This window comes from Salvia miltiorrhiza, chromosome 1 (assembly GCF_028751815.1).
Source record: "Salvia miltiorrhiza cultivar Shanhuang (shh) chromosome 1, IMPLAD_Smil_shh, whole genome shotgun sequence".
Lineage (NCBI taxonomy): Eukaryota > Viridiplantae > Streptophyta > Magnoliopsida > Lamiales > Lamiaceae > Salvia > Salvia miltiorrhiza.
In genome coordinates, this window is record NC_080387.1 from 68,447,105 (window position 1) to 68,466,114 (window position 19,010).

Below are 19,010 nucleotides of genomic sequence, written 5' to 3' on the forward strand. Positions count from 1 at the left end.
TAACTCATCCCACTATTATATTATTATTATTATTATTATTATTATTATTATTATTATTATTATTATTATTATTATTATTATTATTATATAAAGAGAGAGGGAGAGAGTAGTGATTATTATCCAAAACATAATTTAGTGAAAATGGGAAAAATGTGTTTCATCCACAAAATGAGAAATAAAAAATAAAAAATAGGAAGAACAACAATTAATAACATTAAATGGTGGGTAGTTTTTGTTTTTGTTGTTAGTTAACATTCTCGGTAGATTTTATGAAATAAATAATGTGTTTATACCAAAAATGTGTTTTATCCACAATATGAGAAAAAAATAAAAAAATAAAAGAGGAAGAACAACAATTAATAACCTCAAATTGTGCGCAGTTTTTTTTGTTAGTTAACATTCTCGGTAGTTTTTAAATAGATCATGCAATTTTTTCAATTCCAAAATTACCTTTTTAATTGAAATTATTGACATTTACTTTGTATTTATATATATAAAGATAAAGATATAGGATTTTAAAATTAAAAATATTACAACAATTAAAAATTAGGTGAAAATTAAAAAAATAAAAAATTAGTAGGATTTTAAAAGGAAAAAAAAAACAAAAATCAAAATTAAAATTAAAATCAAAATCAAAATCAAAAAAAGAAAATTTTAAAAGCCATCAAATGAAGAGGTTAAGGCAGTGCTTCGTTTTGTTCCCCAACCCACCCTTCCTTTTTCTCATCTTTCCCCATAGTTGCACTGCTTCGTTTTCTTTCTTTCTTTTTTTCACACTCTTTATTTTTTTATTAAATCGGCGCGTGTAGCGCACGATTTTGCTAAAATCTGCCAACGACCCGCGTCTTGCCTTCGTCCCGGCTTCGACGTGCCCCGGTTCTCCAACGCGGCGTAGTAAGGAACAAACATTCTCAACGGGTAAACGAAGTCTCTCTCTCTCTCTCTCCTCTCTCACACAGTCACACTCACACTCACACTCACACTCTCACACCTGCAAAGCAAGTCATGCAGAGCAAGTGTTGCTGAAGCAGGCACAATTTACGTGTAACTCCATTTCCCATTGTTTTCTTCCACTTTTTCCTCAACTAACCTCCCCTACTTCTTTTTATTGCCTTTTCACTTTCCATGATTCAATTTTCGCAATTTTCTCTCTCTAATTTTGGCAATATCATGCATTAGTAACAAGCGTTCTGTTGTCCTCATTTTATGCTCGCAGCTCCGAGATGCTGGAGATGGATTTCTTTCATCTGGCCACTTTCCTTCGCAGGATCGAATCAAAGTTAGCAGCTCTTGAATTTCTCCAATTGAATTCGTTTTGATTATTGTAAATTGTAATAGTGATCGTTTTGGTAGTTTTGTTATTCAAGGAATTTGGTGTAGATTATCTTTTGGTTGTGGATGTTTGCAGAGCTTTGGAATTAGGGGATCGGATGCAGAAGGGGTACAAAAGGATATGGTCGGTAAGTGAGTGCAGATTTCTCTTAATTGATTGTTGAAGATATACTATATTTTTGTGTTATCGCAATGTGAACTTCAGCTGATAATTCACATGTCATAGAGTATAGGTGTGAGATTGTGTTAGAGAATGTCTTTGGGGTTTTGCCCCACATGTTCGAGGTTTAAATGCTAATTTTCTGTATGTTTGACTATGATAGACAAAAATCGTAAATGAAGTTCATTGGAGGGCAGGGCACCTTTTGCTTATCTTCGTTACCCTTTTGTGTCGTGTGCGTGTGTGTGGGTGGGGTGGTGTGGGGTCGAGTGGGTGTTAGGTTGTGGAAGTGTGCAAACAGCCATCATGTGATGCTGGGAAACTCTTGCTTTGCACTTTTAGTCTTTAGTATCTACATGTGATATTGTTCCTGGCTAAATATTCTCGAAACTTTAGGTGATATTTTGTCTGAACATATTGCAGAGTGGCAGCCTTGGCCTTGGCCTTTACTTAATCTGGCTTATCATGCATCTGATTATGAGCGCATGGTACTTTGCCGTGGATTTGATGAACTCGCTTGAGAGCTATCTTATCTCCAGTGGTTTCCTGAAGCAGTATAAAGATCTTGACATCAGTAAAGTTAAGTACATGGCTGTTGTTCTGGACAGTGAAGAAGCTCTTGACACTCACAATGTTCTTGAGCTACTGCGGTGGCTGGCGACTATGGGTTTGAGAAATGTATGCCTCTATGATCCAGAAGGTACGGGGGACTAAAAGATACTTTAGAATCCTGATGGTGAATTGGTGACCCCTTGTTAAATATTTGTTTTTACATCTTTTAACGCATAATGGTGATTGACTGTTTCTTTGTGCTGTAGGAGTGCTAAAGAGATCCAAAGATGCTCTCTCTCTATGGTTGAGAAGTGAAGTAAAGTCAAATGTACTGATCTTCATCTACATTTTCTAAATTCTAGGTCCCTGAACTCTATTCGGCAGTTGTCTATTGGGCCATCAACTAAGATGTCCTTATCAATAAATTGTAGTTCATGTCTGTTTATAATTGATTGGATATGGACCAATCAGATTTCTATCAACAAATTATAGTTCATCGCTTATTATGAATGGTGGCCTCTAATACAAAAGTGAATGTTCTTTGTGCAGGGAACTAACAGGGATCCACTTGTTGAGCAGAAATACATGAACTTGGAAGTTATTTCTTTTACTGATGGGAAACATGCAGTTGCAAGAGCAGCAAATTTTCTTCTAAAGAAACATTATTTGAATGCCGATGGTGAGAAACCAGAGTTGACCGAGTCTGATATGGCAGATGCTCTTGCAGCAATAGGTGTGTTTTCTTTCGATGTTGTTTGTTTATTATTTAATTGCTTTTCTATACCAGAGTATATACAGAGAAATCAATATATTTCCCCCTGGTTTATGATGGTGTTGTAATTTTGGTGAGATCAGGATATGCGGCACCCGAACCCGACTTGATGTTGATTTATGGACCTGTGAGATGCCACCTGGGTTTCCCGGCATGGAGACTTCGTTATACTGAGATTGTGTGAGTGTTTGCATTCCACTTCTTGAAAATCCACTCAGTTAATTTCATCACTTTTTTGGAATCATTACAAGGGGTAAATCCACTTGAGCAATGTATTCTCATGTATTGAAGAACTTATCATACTTGAGTTGCATCAATCCAAAACTGAACAGATTCACATATTACCATCCTAATTTATATACTATTGTATATTGGAAGAACCAATGATAACAACACATTGATGGACAAAGAGCAAGTATTGCTCCTATCAGTAGCATTATATCTCATTGCAGCAAAAAAAAAAGGCAGCTTAAACTTTCATCTATTTTTTTTTAATGTGCAACACTAATCTTTTCATCAATTTTATTCTATTGCAGGCACATGGGACCCCTTAAGTCCATGAAATTTGGTGCCTTCATAAAAGCCATTCGTAGGTACACTATGGTGCGTCAGAACTACGGTATGTATATTCGCTTCAATCTCCAGTTTGCCAGATGAATCAGCTTCTGATGATTTTTGTTCTATATGCCAGTATAAAACTGAATATAAAAGTTTCAGCAGTCAAACTCTTCAAGTTCATTTGAAGAGGGACAATTGAAACTGAGGCCATAATTTGTAATTCTACTATTTTCTGATGTTATCTACTCTGCATATACACTTCAAAAATGAGACATTTTGAAAATAACCAGTGCTAGTAAAATGCTTCAGCAAATCTCGTTTCAGAAGACGGTCAAAGTAGAACAAAAATTTTCTTATATAATATCGTTGAACATAATTTACTTACATCAACAGCAAACTATGTTTTATCTGTAAGAATTACTATTTTTGGTTTTATTTCCCCTTTTCTCCCTTCTCAGGTACATGAACTGGCGTATCTCAAGTGACACTTTCTCCTGAGCCATTTACAAGAATAAGATACTTGTTACATCATATGCATTTGCAGCAAAGCTCTTAATTATGTATTGCTATGTTGGTATTGTGAGATATCTATAAATGCTACTCGATCAATTACAGTGTTATTGTTGCCCAATTAAATCTCTCATCTCTTTCTCTCTCTCTCATACAATACTTTTCCAAATAGATGTTGGCATGTGCAATCATTCTTGATCTAACTGCTTAGTAAGAAGCCTAATCTAACCGCAACTGCAAGCAATAATCAGCTGCATGAATTATTCAATAAGATGAATGAACAAAAAATTATGTCTTGTATTACATTATCGAATGAGGGAAATGTCGATGATGCTAAGTAATCCATGGTAAGAATGCCACAGATTTCAGTCACATTTCTGATTGTTGTTTTACAATTCAATTGATGTAAAAGCTGACATGATCTAAGTGTGCCTTCGCCAATTGTACCATTGCTGCACAAATACAAAAATGCAGAACATAATCGCACTCGTTTAGCAGCCTTGAACGCTCAGTACTCTGTTTCCAAAACCCCATCAATAAGACCAAACTCCAAGGCCTGCAAACGAGTAAGAGAGGTTAGGCTACTACAGTGAACAATAAACTGACAATAAAATCAAGTATGTGAAATGGCTAAGAAATATACAGTCTCATTTTGCATCAATAGATCAAGCTCTTTTTTACTGCTACCTTTTTTTTGCTCGATTTCTCTATACTAATTATAATTGTTCATCCACAACAACCACCCACTCTGTATATTGGACAGAATCACCTTATGGTTGCTACGTCTCAAACCTAACATTAGCTAACATTCAAAAATTTCAAGAAAACAGAGTAGTGGTTTTCATATACACAGAAAGCCAGCAAAACATCACCTCAGACACAGATAAGAATCGGTCTCTCTCTGTGTACTGTTGCACTTTCTCAAGAGATTGGCCAGTAAAGGCAGCATACATTTTATCGATTTTCTGCATCCAATAGTCATTAGGATAAAGTTAGACTGCTATAATCAATGCTAAATCAGAAGGTAGTGATGCACATTGTCGGTGCATTGATAAGTACATTCATCTAAAATTCAGGTAAATATTTCAACTCTTAAGATATAACTACTAATTTTAACTTTAAGACCAGAATGCCACGAGACATACTATCGTCCTAGCTCTATTTTGAAGCTTGCCAGGGAAAATACATCCTGGTAGTCATGGAATTTGATAAGGTTCTCAAGACAATTAATGTTATACAAGCATGTCGGAGGTATCATCAGACATATTTATATTTTAGGCAGTCGAGTAAAAGATTCCAACATTTAACATACAAGATCTACTAAAGCAATATGATACATCAGAAAAAGCATGCAGAAACAGATTTTTTCACAAGAACCAGCAAAATTATACAAATAATCTAAAAATAAGTTTCAAATGTTTGAAAGGGCCAGAAGTATACTTACATGACGAGATTGAACCGCTTCATTTACTTGGCGTCTTACATCTTCCACATGACCCTAGAACCAGAACTAGCAGGTCAGCTCAAAATAACAATAAATAAATAAAAATATCGAGAAGAAATTTAACAGGAATGAACACCAGCTCAATATGAAATTATAAAATTTCCATCACACTGATGTTATTGAGTTCAAAATTTTTTCATGATTCATAGAACATCCACTAATGACTATTCTAGAAGGGCTGCAAAATAGTAGAAAAGATGGTCAGGGTTGGTCTAGAGAAGGGCATGTTACTGGACAGAATGTCCTAATAAAGTGAGCACCAGATCAACATGAATTAGAATCTATTGAAAAGGATTAAATTGGTGATATGAGTAGCCCAAACTAGAGGATTAAATATAAAACTTTGACAAGTCAGTAACAAGATTACAGCTTCAATTTATTGATTCTTATGCAAAAATAAACTTTTGGTGCCATAATTTGTGTTTGTGAATGCTGATATACTTTGGGATGAAAATATTATGTGATCCAGTCCTCATCAGTCATCATGATTCACTCTCCACATTCCTAGTTTAAATCCCACATCTGGTGACTTATTCCTAAAATCTTCCTCCAAAATAAATACCCATAAATAGGTCAGCTCATACCCCGCACCCACTTTGGGGTTGATGTATCATAATACGAGCATTTGGCATGGAATATCGCATTCCTTTTTCTCCACCAGCAAGAAGAAGAGCACCTTGGCTTGCAGCTACTCCAAAACATACCGTTCCAACCTTGGGCTTTATCTGAACATACAGTTAAATTCAAAAATTATCATTACAAAATTTCAAAGCAACGGCAAATGCATGGTGAGATAGGCCTTGACTCCAGCATTCATTGAACATGAGAGTAAGTATGAAAACCAGTTGCAATCTAATTAGCTATCTTACCCAGGACATGCAGTCATATATTGCCAAGACAGAGTAGGTACTCCCACCTGGGCAGTTCAGATATATCTAATAAGAAAAGAAAAATGTGATACACATCATCAGCTCATTCAGATAAGCCTCAACGGTCTTATGCTTGCGATATATTCTGTAAGATGTCTAAAGGATATATGTACAAACCAAAATGTCCGATTCTTCATCAATCGTTGCCAAAGTCACTAGTTGAGATATCACTCTCTGAGCTACCTGCGAATTGATTGGCTGCCCAATGAAGATTATGCGGCTTCTGAATAATACTGTCGAAAGATCCAGAGGTCCTCCCGGAGTAATCACTGCTGGCATAATTGGCGGATTTCCCTTTTTGGCTTCTATAACAGCATTACTAATAGAGGAAATATCTAGGTGAACATGTAACTAAAATAAACAACTGTAAAGAAATCAAGAATATTTCCAAGTGAAAGATGAAATAGAAAGTCAATATAATATCAGACAAATAGGACTGAAATGAGAATTGATGGGTCATAAATATCATGAGAAAAGTTTCATCTAGTAAGCCTTATTACTAAAAACTGATGTCCAATTGGTTTCAAGAAATTTATATCTAGCCAATTTTCCACTGACAACTATCATAACCATCATAAATTCATCAAAGCCGAATTTTCTTCAGGCATCAGAATTTGTATATATCCATGAGAAAAAAATATATAAAATAAGGTTCTACCACAACGAAGCTAGTATGGACACAAGCATAAAGCTTTTAACCTTGCAATAAATATCATCATAGAGATAATTATGAGCAATTTACAATCTGAAGCAGTCTATCTTTTGTCTTTCAGGTCTCCACACAAATAAATTCACACAAAACTGGTTGCATAAACTAAGCTACTTTGTGATTTTGTGTTCTTAAGCATAAACCTCTTTTTACGCAAACACCCATGAAAGCCAAGATAATGTAAGTAAGCTACATGTTAGTCATTTTCAGGTACAACAATAATTTTGTTGTTCTACTGTCGTCTTTTCTACGTGTTATGCAAGTACAAGGAGCATAGACTGTAACCATTGATATCTTCAGTCATGATTCTTATTATTAGTAAGAGTATGAACCATGGAACTTGACCAAAATTCAGATATATCTCGGTGAGCAGATTTCAGAATTATCCTCACTCATCAACACACCTCAAATTCCATAAAAAAACAGACTGTTCCTCGAATTTACATCTTTAGAAATATGTTCAATATCTCAAAGACAGAAAAACTAACCTCGGATTAGAATACACATCATCTTGTTCAATCTTTAAAGGCAATTTGCTTTGTCTACTCGAAAACCCTGAAGATATCACGTTAAAACCATAGTCAAGTGTCATTCTTAATCATCACCAGTCCTCACACTCACTCCCCTCATTCCCCAATAAATGGAAGGAAACGGAAAAGGTGAATTATTTCGCCAAACTATATAAAGCAACCAAAAAAAGATAAGAAATCACAGTTATATTTCAACATCACAACTAAAAGCAGATTTTAATATTTTTATCACATACCGATGGATGAAGAATCGCCATATGAGCTTGAATGAGCTGAAATTACAGGTCTCAAACTAAATTTTCTGCTCAAGAACAACAACAAAAAAGATACCAGCTCAAAAAGGGGGGAAAACAGTTCACTCAACATGCTAGGTAAAAAAAATACAAAGCAACGACAGTGTTCAAAAAATGACCTCAGCGCAAATGACCGAGAGGTTGTCAATTTTTCACGGGGAGAAGCAATCGAGACATTAAGCGGCGTCGCCATTGCTGACGTCACCATCCTCCGATGATAAAACGAAAATGGCGAAGAACGGATACTGTTTCGTGTTGGGGGTTTTCGTATTCTCTTCTGCTCTTCGACAACGAAAGTCGCGTTCCAAAACACCCGACTTTCCCTTTAGCTACTGCGACTTAGATGAGACCGCCGAAGGGAAACCGATTTCTTTTTCATTTACTTTTTCGAGATTACATATTCATCGTATTTGTTTCTTGATGACATGAAATATTTAACATAGAACTTTTCGAACAATCGTAATAAAATTACGAACATCTAAATAAAATATTTAATTTTTTTTTGCTAACATACTTTGAATAAAATTGATATTTACTTAATCAAATATTTCATAAAATGTTTTTTTTTGTAATATAGAAAATATAATATTCATAAGTAAAAGAAATCGAACAATCAATAATATAAATGCCAAAATTCATTTTCTTTTGTTGAATAAATCAATTGTGATGATAAATAACACACAACAAATATTATTAATTTAATATCTTCATAAGTGATGACGACGATAATGAAAATTGTGGAACAATCGAACACCAACACCAGTACTGATGACGACGGTAATGAAAATTTACATTCATTTATTTAATTATTCATATTCAATAAATAGCAGTATTTATTCGAAATGATTTGTCATTAAAAAAATATGTAATTAACGTTCATTTATTTATAAATTCATATTCGAAATTTTAATTTACTTATTCAAAATAGTATGAGCTGTAAAATTTATGTTTAATTATTTGTGTGTTCAAATTCTAAATATTTACTTGTTTATTCGAATTAATGTTTGCTCAAAAATTAATAATGGATGCTATAAATTATGTGGTTTCTGCAACTATATGGGGTATTTACTTATTGAACAAAATTATTGTATGATAAAATAAATCATAACATTAAACTACAAAACAAAACGTCTTAAAAATCAAATTTATGATAAAAAATTATTCATTAAGAAAATTAAACTAATAAAAAATTAAAGAAGAAAATAATGAAGATATGCATAACCACCGCCTACTTCAAATTTGGTCAACTCATAATTTGATAACTACCGCAAATAATAAATAGAAATTTACATAATTAGGCTTAAGCGTGTTTAATCGTATAATTAAAACAATTAAAAACATAAAAGGCGGAAGTCATATAAACCGCTAGATCTAATCAAATCAAAAGCTAAGACCAATTCTTTATTCTCAAAATATATGCAATTCTCCATGGATCCATTATATATATATATATATATATATATATATATATATTCACGTGCAGAATATTTTTGATACACATAATTGCACTGCATTAATACAACTTACTAGTACTTTTTTTCTAACACAAATTCTATGATCAAACAGTATATAGAAGTGAGATGGATCGATGAGCGGGACGCAAGGCACAAGTTTGGGGCGGATAATTCAAAATAATTATTATTGTGATGAAAGTAAAAATCGATATGAAAAATGTAATGATTTTGAAACGCTATCTTTCTTTATATCAATAACTACTTTTTTGTTACAATAATAATTACTTGACTAAAATAAGTGCATTGATGTCCCACCCACGCCCTCCGTTGCTCCGCCAGTCAGAGTTGATTGAAAAATATGAATTATTATAACTAATTATTATTGAGATAAAAAGTAATAATCGACAAGACGAAAAGTAATGTTTTTGAAATATTACATTTTTCAATAATTACCTTTTCTTATAATAATAATTATTTTTATGTCCCGCCCATAAAAACAATCCACGATCCACCCTAATCCTGATATAACCTATCTTTTCAATACACTTGATCTCACATAAGACCAATTCTACTTTTTATAATTCTTGAAATTGATATGAGCCTGAAAAATAATCACATTATAGATGTCATGTTTGCAAGTCAACACAGATATGCAAGTCTTAACATGATGTAAAATTATATACTCCTTCCGTCCACTAATTCATGACCTAGGGGAGAAAACATGGATTTTTTAAAAAAGTGCATTGTTTATTAGTTGAGTGGAGAAAGAGATCAACAAAGTGTATCATTTATTAATTGAGTGAAGAAAAAGTGTATTACCAATTAAAAAATATATAAACAATTATGGGTAGAATATAAATTGGTGAACGGACCAAAAATAAAAGTAGGACATGAATTGGTGGACGGAGATAGTAATAGCGAGTGACCATTATACACATTAGATTTATCCTATAGACTAGATATTGCGAATTATTATGAACTTAATGTGAAAATGATAAATTTAAATAAATTAATTTTTCGGTATTTATGAGATTCAATCTTTAAATCACGAATTTGTTCACGCTATTGCATTTTTTCACAATCTAACGATTAAAAAAAATTAATTTTTTTATACAATATATACTGTATTAATTTGAACTACTCTCTAATTATAATATTCCATCGTTTAGATATATAGTAAGTAATGTTTGTTTGTAGTACTAATAAAAAAAAATGTTTGATTGCATTAATAACCACAATTTTAACCTTTTTATATAGTAGTTAATTAAATCCGGACGTGTTGATCTTGATGCGTCTTGGACGACTTAATTAGTTGAGCGAACAATCAAGTATCGTAATTAAAAAAATATAAATTAATCGCAAATTCTTGCGTGAGGTCAGCCTCACCGCATGAGACGGGTTTGCCCGACCTGAATACGCACCCGGCCCGACCCGTAGTAACAAAATATAAAAGTCATTTTCTAATTATTTTTCACTTCCTCTCAGTTTTTTGCCCTAATTCCTCTCCACCGCTTCAACTCTCTCTCTCGGCTCTTTCAATTCTTCTCTCCACCGCTTCAATTATTCGCTCAATTTGCCGCACAGTCCGCCGTCGCCGTCATCCGCCGGCACCATCATCGGGAACGTGTGCATCCAGATGCGCTCTTATCTCCACGCGAGGCATGGATTCTAGGAAGAATCTATAGCCATGGGCTCCATACACCTGTTGCTGCTCATGTTCGCCTCATCTGCTCTCACCATTATCATCTGCTCATCCTTATCTTTAGAGATTCAACATCTCAAGAGTAGAAAAGCTGTTCATGGTCTAAGAAGATTGTTTCTCAAATATTTTCACAACACCGCTCAATTCTTCTCTCCACCGCTTCAATTTCTTTTTTAAAAATTGCATGTGTAGTTATACATATGATCTCTTGGGATTAGGCCTATTTCTGCCTGCAAATGATGGAAAACAGGAAAGGTTTTTGTTTTTGTTTTTTTTCTTTCTTTTTCTTTTTTTCATGTCAAGAATTTTTTAAGCATTATTTTTATTTGTTGGTTCTGGAAGTTTGCTCCTGTTTTTTCTTTTCTTGCTTCTCTTTGTACGACCTCATCCTTGAATTGAAGAATTTTCAGTGGAGGATGCTGCTAAATTGGGTGGATCTTTTTTGTTTACTTGAGAAATTGCTATAAATTGGGGGATAGGCTTGTAATTTTTGCTGGTTGGTTAACTAGTTCTTGATTTGAGAAATAATGAGTATGAATAAAAGTAATTATTTGCATTTGCTGATTAATTAGTTATTTTGCTGAAGTAATTATTGTAATAAAAAAAAGTAATTATTGATATGAATAAAAGTAGTGTTTATTTATCTAATAAATAATCTAATAAGCAATCGGTTTGAATTTGTATTTTAGTTATTTAGTTAAGTAAACATTATCGTAATAAAAAAGTAATAATTCATATGATAAAAGGTAATATTTTAAAAATATTATATTTCTTTGTAATAATATTTATTTTTATTCATAAAACATTTACTTTTATCTATTTGTTCAAGGAATTATTTTTTAAAACAAAAGTAAAGAAAAGTAATCTTACTATAACTTTATTCTTAGTTATTTGGTTAAGTAAATATTATCGCAACAAAAAGTAATTATTGTTACAACGAAATGTAATGTTTCTAAATTATTACATTTGTTCACAATAATTATTACTTTTATTCATGAGAATTTATACTTTTAATTATTTAATCAAATCATTATTATTGTACAAAAAAATAATTATTGATATGCATAAAACTGATTAAAACTTGTAATTTTGTATATTTGGTTAAATAATCATTGTCGTAATAAAAGGTAACTATTGATTTGATGAAAAATAATGTTTCAAAAACGTTATATTTCTTCATGTCAATAATTATTTTTCATTATAATAATAAGGCAAAAACTTGTGTTTAGGGTTCAGTATTCCCTATTTAGGGTTTAGTATTCAGTGTTTAGGTTTAAAAAATATTGAATGATGGTTAATAACTATTAATTTGATGAAAAGTAATGTTTCAAAATGTATACTTAACATCAATATTCTCAATAAATGTAATGTTTCAAAAATATTGCCTTTCTTTATAATAATAATAATTACTTTTTATTATAACAATAATTACTTTTTAGACAACAATAATTACAATCAATATAATATTTTTGAAACATTACATTTCTCCATTAATTAAATGCGATTTTATTAAAAGAAAGAAAGAAAAAACCTAAAGAAAAAACCCTTGAAAGCACAAACGGAGCAGACTAAGTCATTACATTTCTCCATATCAACTATTACTTTTTATTATATCAATGATTATTTTTAATAAATATAAATAATAATATTACTATTTGATCAAATAATTATTATCGTAAGAAAAAGTAATTATTTATATGTATAATGCTTTATGTTGAATGAAGGTAAATATTTATATTACCATAAGTATACATTTGTGCGACAAAATGTATATCTTATGCTTATTACAAGTAAATACTCATATTAAGGTTAGTGTTCAGGTTTTAGGGTTTAGTTTACAGGGTTTAGGGTTTAGTTTATAGGATTTTGGGTATAAAAAACATAATACTTTATATTAAATGAAGATAAATACTTATATTTACAAAAGTATATAATTGTGCGAATAAATGTATATGTTATGCTTATTAAAAGTAACATTTACTATAAGCAAATGTAATAATTTGGCGCGACGAATCAAATGGGCGCAGATCCGGATCAGGGTTGAGGCGCGGGTCGACCCGATCACGTAGGATGCGGACTCCCGCATGTAAGTCCAGCCCTAATAATAATTATTATTTTGAATAACGTAGAAATAAATATTAGAATAAAGAAAAAAATAATCAAATAATTATTCAAGTAATCATTGTCGTAAGAAAAAGTAATTATTAATATGATCAAATGTAATATTTTTAAATTCTTGTATTTGTTTACGATAATTGTTATTTTTATTCATAAGAGCAAATGTATATATATCTTATGTTTATTAAAAGTAAATATTCTTATAAGGGTTCAAGATTTAGTGTTTTAGGGTTTTGAAAATATAATATTTTATATTGAATAAAGGTAAATATTTATATTAACATAAGTATACATTTGTGTGAACAAATGTATATCTTATGCTTATTAAAAGTAAATATTTTTATTATGATTTATGATTTAGTGTTCAGGGATAGAGTTTAGAAAATATTATACTTTATATTGAATGAAGATAAATACTTATATTAACATAAGTATTCATTTGTGGTAAGTGCTAACAAATGTATATTTTATAGTACTTATTAAAAGTATATATTGTCTTAATAAAAAGTAATTATTCATATGAAGAAATGTAATATTTCAAAATTATTACTTTTTTTCACAAAAACTGTTATTTTTACTTGCGAAAACTTGTAAAATTATCGAAATGAAGAAAAGTACTGCTTCAAGTACTTTTCTTTTTGACAATAATGATTTTTTATCATAATAATAATTACTTTGAAATAATGTAAAAATAAAAAAATAGAAACAAAACAAAATAAAAAAACATTGTAAAAAGATCAGGAAAAAAAAAACTGAAGAAAAACAAATAAAACGCATATATAAAGAAAGCAGAAAAAAATGGAAGAAGAAAGAGGAAAAAAACAAAAACAAATAAAAATAAAAAAACATTGTAAAAAAATCAGGAAAAAAAAAACTGAAGAAAAACAAATAAAACGGATATATAAAGAAAGCAGAAAAAAAATGCAAGAAAAAAGAGGAAAAAAACAAAAACAAATAAAAGATGAAAAAATAACACAAGAAAATGAGTCGAATGGGTTTTGACCCCGTGACCTTGGCGCTAAGCAATGTAAAGTGCAAGCAGTTACCACTGAACCAAGGCGTTCATTTTGTCTATTTTTGTGAAAAATATTAATATAACATTTTCGTCCGGGTCGGGTCGGGTCGAGACGGATCCGACCCGTCTCATGGTATGAGGTCAACCTCACCCAAGACCAACTCATTAATTTAAATATCATTTTTTTACATCGACGTACAAAGCAATACTTGTATTTGTATCACGAGTATTACATGCATATAAGTAAAAATGTACCTTAAATAGAATACTCGAATGGTAATTTTCGTTGCATTATCCCTAGTTTTAAAATGATCGCATCAAAAGATGTCTTTAGTTTTTTTATGATGAATAAGCACGTGTCCCGAATACAATAGGTGAGACTAAAATTTAAGAAAATATTGCACTAAAGCATATTTTTGTGCTCATCGTCTTTTCATGACTAAAAGGAAAAATAAAAAAGAAAATACTTTACATTATAAGTCAACACACCCCTAACCCCATTCAAATACCAGAAGCTAGTACTTCACTTTTGGTGGTTCACAATTAAAGCTGAATTTACACTATTACTTACGTAGTAACATGATTTGTAGATTGACTTGTGAATTAATACTATAGATCAAAGATCAAAGATCTTCATGTTATCAAATGCAGATTTGCTTTTATATTTAGTCAATATAAAACAGACCAACTTTTCGGCCATTTTGTTTATATAGGCCCAAACGGAACAAATCTCAAATTGTTTATTGTTTTATATATAAAATAAAACAACATAAAATAAAATAAATGGAACGAGACGTTTTGGCTGGAAAAAGCAAAAAGTGATAAGCACTTCTATATTTTTATTTGGTTTTTAAAAAATGATGATAGGACGGAAATTAGATGGATCTTACAAATTAATCCTAAATCATAAACATAGTATTTTGTTCCTGAGTCCTGACTAGTTTGTCGTCAAATTTTATCCGAGCTTAATTTAATGAATATAGATCACGAGTTTATTCTAGCTAAAGTTAAAGATTTACCATTAAAAAAAAACTATTTTATTGCAAAACTTAATTATTTACTAAAATCTCTAATTATCTTATAACAAATTAGACAAGTTAGATAATTTATTGCAAAACTTAATTATTTACTAAAATATATAATTATCTTATAACAGATTAGACAAGTTAGATAATTTATTGTTGGAAATATGGTTTTATGCCATATCTGAAAATTATTATTTAATTAAATATTTATTATTTAATTAAAATAATAATTGGATGTTAATCTACATCTCGAGTAGATCAACGTGATATACTTGAAGTCTCAAAACCAATTTCCGGTGAGTGAGATATTGTATGTCAAAGTTTGGATGTTGAAGAGGAAAAATCAGTTTCTACTTCTGCGTTCAACGATTGCGGCCACCTACCGCAGCCGACGGAGTTGACCACCGGCCGTTCACACCGGCCGTTCACACTTGGTTTAACACCTATAAATATGGGTGTGTTGTGAGCTTCATAACTCACAACTTACGAATCATAATTCACAACTCACAACATAAGTCTAGCTTAGTTCTCGATCCTTATTCAGTTCGCCGGAGCTCGCCGGATTGTGGTGCTACATCCGACGAGACGAAGTCGTTTTACCTTTGGGGAAGATACGCCTAAACCGAAGAGCACTACCGGGGCGATAATCTTCTTGCGGGAAGAGATTCATCTCGACTCGACTTATTATACGTATAATTTATTTATACAGTATATTTCAGTTGTATAAAATTATTTGAGTTGTAATTTCTCAAATTATTTTCTTTTGTAATATTTTCAATTATTTTGAGTTGTAATATCTCAAAATATTTGTTTTGTAATATCTCGATCGTGTACCCGGTTCTAACAATCGCAAGAAGATTATTTCTCTGCCGTTGATACACGTTCGAGAAATGGCTCACACCGACGTCAATATGGACGGCTCCACCACCTCTGCAACCATCGGTTCAACCACGTCGTCAATATTTTCCTCGTTTGCATCAACGGGGGCTTCATCGTCAACATCTAGAACTATTGGTCTTGCCGAGAAACCATCAACGTTCTCAGGCAAGAACTTCAAATATTGGCAAGAGAAGATGCTATTCTACCTCACAACCGTGGGGTTTGCTGGATTCTTAATGGAGGATAAACCTCCAACCCCGAGTGAAGGGGAAGGGGAGACAAGCCAAGAAATTCGTGCCGGATATTTGAACTGGTGTCGCGGCGACTACTTGTGCCGTAACACCGTTCTCATGTCTCTGGACGAACGGCTCTACCGTATTTTCAAGGTTCATGAAACCGCGAAACAATTGTGGGAGGCCCTTGATCTAAAGTATCAAGTGGACAAGGCGAATACTACCAAGTATGTCGTTGCCAAATGGTTGGAATATAAAATGGTTGACTCCCGACCATTGATGGACCAAGTGGAAGAGTTCCAAAATCTTTCACATGAGGTTCAAGCCGAAGGGATGCCCTTGGCGGATGCATTGCTCGTTGCAATCATCATAGAGAAATTACCTCCTAGTTGGAGGAAATTTCAAAACCTTTTGAAGCATGAGCGCTCGGAGATGTCCGTGCCGATATTGTTATCCAAGCTTCAAATGGAGGATCACGTGAGAAGTCGTGATCAAAAGGGAAAAGCTCCGATGGAGGCAAAGGCCAATCTCACCGAGAAAGGCGGTCCCTCCAATAAACGTGGTCGCCCTAACCCTAATAATAAGGGTAAAGGGAAGCAAAGCGGTAGTCAACCATCAAAGTTTGATGGTGTATGTTATAATTGTGACAAAAAAGGTCACATGGCTAAGGATTGCCGCAAGCCAAAGCGGAAGAAAGCAAATGGCAACGTGAACAACGTCGAGAAGGACTTCGACGATTGGAACCACGATGACTTTGCTGCCATGATCTCCGAGGTGAATCATGTGGACAACCCGAACGCTTGGTTCGTGGATACCGGCGCTACCGTCCATATATGCATAAATCGTGAGTTGTTCCACAACTACAAGGAAGTGGAAAACAAAACGATAATGGAGGCTAGCGAGCGGACATCCCAAGTCCTTGGCATGGGAGATGTGATTCTTCAACTCACGTCGGGCGTGGAGATCACATTAAAAGACGTATTACACGTTCCAACTGTCCGAAAGAATTTAATTTCGGGCTTTAGGCTTACGAATAAGGATTTTGAATTGTTTTTCAAATCTGACTATGTTGTAATACGCAAGTGGGGAAAGTTCCTAGGGAAAGGCTATGCCTCCGAAGGACTTTTCAAACTTGGTGTAAGAGCTTGTAAGCCTGCCAAGGTTAAAATCAATAAAGATGCATCAACTTCTTCTGCTTACTTGATTGAGTGTTCTGATTTATGGCATTGTAGACTTGGACATGTTAATCTAAATGCTATAAAGAGATTAGTAAAAATGAATTTACTAAAAGTTGATGAATACAACTCACAAGAAAAATGTGAAGTTTGTGTTGAAGCCAAAATGGCTAAGTTACCGTTTAAATCGGTAAAAAGGAGCACTCAACCTTTGGAACTTATTCACACCGATGTTTGTGATTTAAAGTTCGTGCAAACTAGAGGTGGCAAGAAGTACTTTATCACCTTTATAGACGATTGCATAAAGTATTGTTACATTTACTTATTGAAAAGTAAAGATGAGGCTATTGAAGCTTTTAGAAACTTCAAAAATGAAGCCGAGAATCAACTTGGATGTCGAATTAAGATGGTTCGAAGTGATAGAGGTGGAGAATATGTAGCTCCGTTTGCTGAATTATGCAACGAAAGTGGTATAATACATCAAACGACTGCACCTTATTCACCACAATCTAACGGCGTTGCTGAACGCAAGAATCGAACTCTTAAGGAGATGATGAATGCCTTGTTGATTAGTTCAGGATTACCCCAGAACATGTGGGGGGAAGCTGTCTTGACGGCCAACTATATCTTGAACAAGATTCCACTCAAAGGGAAAGATGTAACTCCCTATGAGCTATGGAAAGGAAGGAAACCTTCGTATAAATACCTCAAAGTGTGGGGGTGTTTAGCCAAGGTAGAAGTGCCTTTACCAAAGCAAGTTACAATAGGACCTAAAACGGTGGATTGTATCTTCATTGGTTATGCACATAATAGCAGTGCCTATCGTTTCATAGTGCACAGATCGGAGATACCTGATATACATGTTGGGACAACGATAGAATCAAGGAATGCTATATTCTTTGAAAATATCTATCTTAACAAGGATAAAGTTACATCGAACTCTAATGATGGAGTTGATGGTGATGCTACAGGTTCTAAACCTATGGAAGTAGCTAGTAATTCTACTCAAGTAGATGATGCCACGGGTTCTAATCATGTACCACCTAATAGGAAAAGACCAAGGTCTAAACCTATGGATGTAGAACCGAGACATGGGGAACGAGTTAGAAAAGCTAATGTCTATGGACCGGATTATGTTGTCTTGATGCTAGATGGCGAACCGGTGACGATTAAAGAAGCTATGTCTGGCTCAGATGCAGCTCTCTGGAAAGAAGCCATCGATATTGAGATTGATTCCATTATGCAGAATCATACTTGGGTGTTAGTGGATCTACCACTTGGAAGTAAAGCTTTAGGATGCAAATGGATCCTAAAGAAGAAGTACAAATCTGATGGTACTATAGATAAATACAAAGCCCGACTTGTCGTTCAAGGTTTCAGGCAGAAAGAAGGGTACGATTTCTTCGATACCTATTCACCTGTGACCAGACTAACATCTATTCGAATGCTTCTCGCTATTGCTGCCTTGCACAATCTCGAGATTCACCAAATGGATGTGAAAACTGCGTTCTTGTATGGCGAGTTGGAAGATGAAATATATATGAAGCAACCTGAAGGGTT

At 33.2% G+C, this 19,010-nt stretch overlaps 2 protein-coding genes across 4 annotated transcripts; one reads left to right on the top strand and one right to left on the bottom strand.

Moving 5' to 3' along the window:
• Positions 1-709: 709 nt before the first annotated feature.
• On the top strand, positions 710-4,017 carry LOC131005415 (uncharacterized). 2 transcript variants are annotated; one of them, XM_057932402.1, is made up of 9 exons: positions 710-1,044; positions 1,217-1,279; positions 1,409-1,460; positions 1,916-2,192; positions 2,311-2,372; positions 2,594-2,777; positions 2,900-2,996; positions 3,353-3,435; positions 3,833-4,017. In XM_057932402.1, the coding sequence occupies exons 2-9, from the start codon at positions 1,224-1,226 to the stop codon at positions 3,838-3,840; spliced, it is 819 nt and encodes a 272-aa protein (XP_057788385.1). In that variant the 5' UTR covers positions 710-1,044; positions 1,217-1,223; the 3' UTR covers positions 3,841-4,017. The 2 variants fall into 2 exon arrangements, with proteins under 2 accessions (XP_057788385.1, XP_057788386.1); XM_057932403.1 differs by having other exon boundaries at positions 710-918.
• Positions 4,018-4,161: 144 nt separating this feature from the next.
• Positions 4,162-8,255, bottom strand: LOC131005413 (ATP-dependent Clp protease proteolytic subunit 6, chloroplastic). Of its 2 annotated transcripts, XM_057932401.1 has the most exons (9): positions 7,969-8,255; positions 7,793-7,857; positions 7,515-7,581; positions 6,435-6,636; positions 6,258-6,323; positions 5,973-6,113; positions 5,329-5,382; positions 4,757-4,849; positions 4,162-4,440 (listed from the first exon to the last, which is right to left on the bottom strand). In XM_057932401.1, the coding sequence occupies exons 1-9, from the start codon at positions 8,055-8,057 to the stop codon at positions 4,393-4,395; spliced, it is 825 nt and encodes a 274-aa protein (XP_057788384.1). In that variant the 5' UTR covers positions 8,058-8,255; the 3' UTR covers positions 4,162-4,392. The 2 variants fall into 2 exon arrangements, with proteins under 2 accessions (XP_057788384.1, XP_057788383.1); XM_057932400.1 differs by having other exon boundaries at positions 4,162-4,849; positions 7,969-8,209.
• Between the last annotated feature and the right edge of the window lie 10,755 nt (positions 8,256-19,010).

Coding starts and splice junctions, on each gene's coding strand:
- LOC131005415 (XM_057932402.1), top strand. CDS start 1,224: ATGCTGGAGATGGATTTCTTTCATCTGGCCACTTTCCTTCGCAGGATC. Junction 1,280..1,408: donor CTTCGCAGGATCGAATCAAA/GTTAGCAGCTCT, acceptor GGATGTTTGCAG/AGCTTTGGAATTAGGGGATC. Junction 2,193..2,310: donor ATGCCTCTATGATCCAGAAG/GTACGGGGGACT, acceptor TTTGTGCTGTAG/GAGTGCTAAAGAGATCCAAA.
- LOC131005413 (XM_057932400.1), bottom strand. CDS start 8,057: ATGGTGACGTCAGCAATGGCGACGCCGCTTAATGTCTCGATTGCTTCT. Junction 7,582..7,792: donor TGGCGATTCTTCATCCATCG/GTATGTGATAAA, acceptor TGATATCTTCAG/GGTTTTCGAGTAGACAAAGC. Junction 6,637..7,514: donor GATGTGTATTCTAATCCGAG/GTTAGTTTTTCT, acceptor TTCCTCTATTAG/TAATGCTGTTATAGAAGCCA.